This window comes from Xiphias gladius, chromosome 12 (genome assembly GCF_016859285.1).
Source record: "Xiphias gladius isolate SHS-SW01 ecotype Sanya breed wild chromosome 12, ASM1685928v1, whole genome shotgun sequence".
In the NCBI taxonomy this organism is placed as follows: domain Eukaryota; kingdom Metazoa; phylum Chordata; class Actinopteri; order Istiophoriformes; family Xiphiidae; genus Xiphias; species Xiphias gladius.
This window is the reverse complement of record NC_053411.1, coordinates 2,438,145-2,442,386: the sequence shown is the minus strand read 5'-3', so window position 1 is coordinate 2,442,386 and position 4,242 is coordinate 2,438,145. Positions and strand designations below refer to the sequence as shown.

General features: G+C 39.5%; 1 protein-coding gene across 1 annotated transcript; it reads right to left on the bottom strand.

Annotated features, from left to right (window-relative positions):
* Positions 1–285: 285 nt before the first annotated feature.
* Positions 286–3,753, bottom strand: LOC120797679 (leucine-rich repeat-containing protein 72; the record flags this gene model as incomplete). Its single annotated transcript, XM_040141532.1, has 4 exons — positions 3,590–3,753; positions 2,311–2,502; positions 2,119–2,196; positions 286–412 (listed from the first exon to the last, which is right to left on the bottom strand). Coding segments are annotated over exons 1-4 (561 nt in total), but the record flags the coding sequence as incomplete, so codon positions are not given.
* Between the last annotated feature and the right edge of the window lie 489 nt (positions 3,754–4,242).

Sequence of the window (4,242 nt, the reverse complement as noted above, 5' to 3'; positions counted from 1 at the left end):
AATTTCCATATCTGTCAAATATGTCAGGCTGAATTATGGTAAAAGGTGTAGAAAATAATGCACGTCACATGTAGAATATTTCCATTCTTAATTTAATAGTGCGGCTGCATAAAATATGTCTGGATTTGAATTGAAGTGTAAACATCAAATACACGCTGGAAGAGGCAGCTACAGTGCTACTGTTGATTTTAAGGGAGGGGATCAAAAAACTAGTCTATCCTACTGTCTTATGACAGAATTGGACTTTTTCTTAATGTGTGTGTGTTTCCTGGATGAGTTCTCCTTCCTCTTTCTGCTGCTGTGACTGCTCTGCTGCAGCTTGTAGGTTTTTCTAGCCTGGGCTCTCTCTTTCTCTGGGACCTCTGTGTCATCCAGTATCTCCAGACCTGGGATCTGACTGATGACGTACTGTCTAAGAAGGCGAAAAGAAAAACATTATTGGCAAGAAGCGTAGCGTACAGATTGACCCCTCATACTGCATATAGATACTGTATATACAGCAGAATGAGGGGTATACAGTCTGTATTGCCCTTTTTTTTTCATTTGAATTTGGCATATTGACCACGGCTCACTTTCGTCAGGGCTGCAGAGTGTTGTCATTTCACTTCTATGTTCATTATTGAGGTTGTAGTTAGTGGTGGTGTTGTACAGGACCGTATTACACCGAAGAGATGTTTATCTTCTGCTCCCACGTGTGTGTAAAAAGGGTAGCCAGAATGGTAGAAACACCTTTCAGTCTAGTACAGCACGCCACCAACACACCAACCACCAACTTGAATTAACCCAGAAACAAAGAAAAACATACAAAAACAGACAAAGACAATACGCAGGGAAGAGTGCATATTGAAGAAGAATGGTTGTGCAGCGTTATGCTGGTATGGTTGTTATATGGAGGGTACGCTGATGCACCTGTCACAGTACTGTCCACTGGAAAAGAGACCTGGGCTTTTCATTAATTCCTAGTGCAGAAATCAAACCATGTCCATTAGTTTGTTTACTTCACATTAAAATGGACATTATATTTCAGAATTGTAGACTAGATTATTACACTGGCTTGTGATTTATACTAATGAACTAAAACTTTTCAAACCAAAGAGTTTCCAAATAGAGAATTAGGTAAAGGGCTTGCTGTAAGTGGAAATGTCGGAAATGGTTGTATCAGTCCTCCAGGACTTCAGTAACAGATTTGTTGGACCCTGGGACCCCCGCCCCTCACCTCCCCGAGCTTTTCCCTTGTGTTGATGTTGTATCTTAGTATACTGTTGTGTCACCATGTTGTTTTATCTTCCAATTTCTGATCCCTTAAACTAAACTAAACTAAACTAAGCAGGACGTTCTGACACTGTGTTCTTACACTACTGAGCCAGATGGGGGCGCCATTGTTCAAGTAAAAATTTCAGTGGTTGGATTTTCCTGAAACTATCACTTTTGGAGATGAACAATGTTTTTACTTGTTTTCTCGCCCAGGTGTCTCTCATGTAACATCTGTATTTTCATACCTCAGTATCCAGTCTGCTTTTAAGCCGGGCCACAGCCATGAGAAACAGGCTAGTGATACTGAAATATTCTTAGGATTACAAGCCCCCCCCCCAGAAAAAAAAACACAACCCAAACTCCCCAGACACTAAAGAAGTCTCTAAAATTACTAAACCACTCTTCTTAGATTGTCCATATTTCTAGTCATTTTATTTACTGTACATTTTATTATCCAACATGAGGAGCTAAATGCTGTTTCATAGCCTTCACGCTGCCTGATCCTGGTGGTGAAAAAATTAAATCCTTTATTTAATCATTTGTTTATTTGTTTGTTCAGTTTTATTGACCTAAAAGCAGTCAATTTTGTATAAACTGAATCTAGAAATACTTGAATCGGGCTATAAAATACTCACCGTTTGTACATTTTGATTGTAAAAGCCTGCTTCTAATTCCCAGAAAAATGGTAAGGCCCTGTTTATAGCATTAAGTCAAGTGACAACCTGTAACATTATTTTTCATAAGCAAATATACAGTGATATGAATAAATGGTAGAAGAAAAAGTACAAAGAGATTCTTATTTATGGTTTCATGATTACTGACCAAAAATAACCAGACAGTGAAAAGTAGGACCTTGATGCTCACCTATAGTCTTTGTACTGGGTCAGACTTCCTCCATTGAAATAGCTAGGTGCTGCCTCATTGTTCATCATACTGAGGATCCTATTTTTGAAAGGAATAGAGAAGCATGAGGGAGGAAGAATGTAAATCACAGCTGTATCCCGAGTAAAAACAGCAACACTAACTACAGATCTTCTGCAGAAATGACAGGCTCACTTGATGTTTGGGAACTTTCGTCTGATTTCCTCCACAAACACAGGCAGATTGTTGATTTTGTTCTTGTTGATGCACACTGTGGTCACACTGGGCATGAAGGGGAACTTGACATGAGATGTGTAGTTGTTACAGTCCAGAATCAGAGTGCTAAGCTTCTCCAGCTGACCCAGCAGAGCCGGATTCCAATAAAGACTGAATGAAGGAGAACGTACTGAACTACAGCTGCTTAGGCTTGTCAGTTACTGGGGAAATATGCATTGTAATTTATGTTTATTTGTGCGATCAATGGACCTTGAGGGGTGTAGCCTATGATCCGGTATGGTGTTGAAATGATGGACCGTAACTAAAAAGGAAGGTTCATTTATGTCTGATTGACAAGATGGGACTCTTACTCTGCAAATGATTCCCAGTTGAGCTTGTGCTGCTGTAAATGGCACATTGACCTGTTTCTAACTTAATCTGGTAACTATGGTGCTGAGGCCAAGGACAAGAACACATTATTTTTTGTCCTTAAAGCCGCACTAACCAATGTTTTTACATTATTAGTGGTTCAAATGACTGTGTATAATGTAAAAGGTCTGGTTCATAATGACAAACCCACAGAGAATTATCATCCAACTCTGCAGTTCCCCTCAGCTCTAAGGTTAGTCTAGTGTTTTAGCCTTTTTCAGCTCATTGTTTTGGTTTATTGACCATCAACTTGTTGTGTTTCACTGTCATGGCTCTAATTAACCTCATTTCCCGCAGCAGCAGCTGTTTTCAGTGAAAAAGCTTAAAAAGCCACAGTCCACTACCTGCTCAGCAGCAAACAGCAGACACAGTCAGAGATCAGCTGGTGAACATGCTGGAGCATTTGGCAGCTAAAGAACCAGATGTTTCCCTCAGGAGCCAGTGGAGACCAAAAAAGAGCTCAAAGGAGAGTGAATGCTGGACTTCCATTCATCAGGTGACAGAAATACAAGGTTATTGAGACCTAGAAGTTTGCAGGAGTGTGTGGGTCAGGAAAACCAAAAAGCTCTGTAAAAAGGTCTACAGAGCTAAAAAGCTCTGTAGACCTGAAGAGAACTGCAGCAATAATGTTATTTGTCTGTGGGCTTTTTACTATCAGGGGCCCCTTTCACATTACATATAGTTATTTTATCCATTGTAATAGAGAAATATTGACTAGTGCAGCTTTTACTTTATACTTCCCTTTTAAATAACCTAAACTTTGCAAACAGATGTAGTAAAGCGGTGTTGTAGTTGGTCCTTTAGCTTGTGGTTACGAGGAAAAGGATACTCATCCAGCAGATTATAACTCAGGTCCAGCACCTCCAGACTGTCTGTCTTTGTAAGTATAGCTTCATAAGGGATTTCTGTCAGGCCCTGGTAAGCAAAAGAAAGCCACTGAAAACTTGAGGCGTGGTTGGATTGAGTGTGTTGGCCTGAGGTATGATGATCCATGACAAAATCCCCAGCACTGTAACCTCTTCAGTTCCTCTCCAGTTGTAGTAATGGAGATTAGGCAAGAAGTCAGATGATTATGCCATGATCAGACCTTGAATAAACAACAAAATAACAAACATGTCAAAGATGTCTGGAAGCAATGATCTAAAGCACTGTCAGCTGAAAAGAACTGACAAGTTACACATTTTATTCTATAGACTTACAATAGACTGTATAATACATGTCCCATCTCCCTACATAACAATATGAACACCAGGTCAGTGTAATACAGTCCCATGCAATAGCCCTAAAAAAATATAGCTCCTTTGTCAGGCAAATAATTGCAACATTATGCTCTATATGTACTCAAATAGAACATTTCATAAATATTATTGTACCTTAATATATGCTCTCTTACAGATTCTTATGAGGAAAAGTAAGTGGTCACAAAATAAAGTAAAAGCAAATTCTCTGAGCAGGTGGATTTGTTCCTAAATGATGTCACAG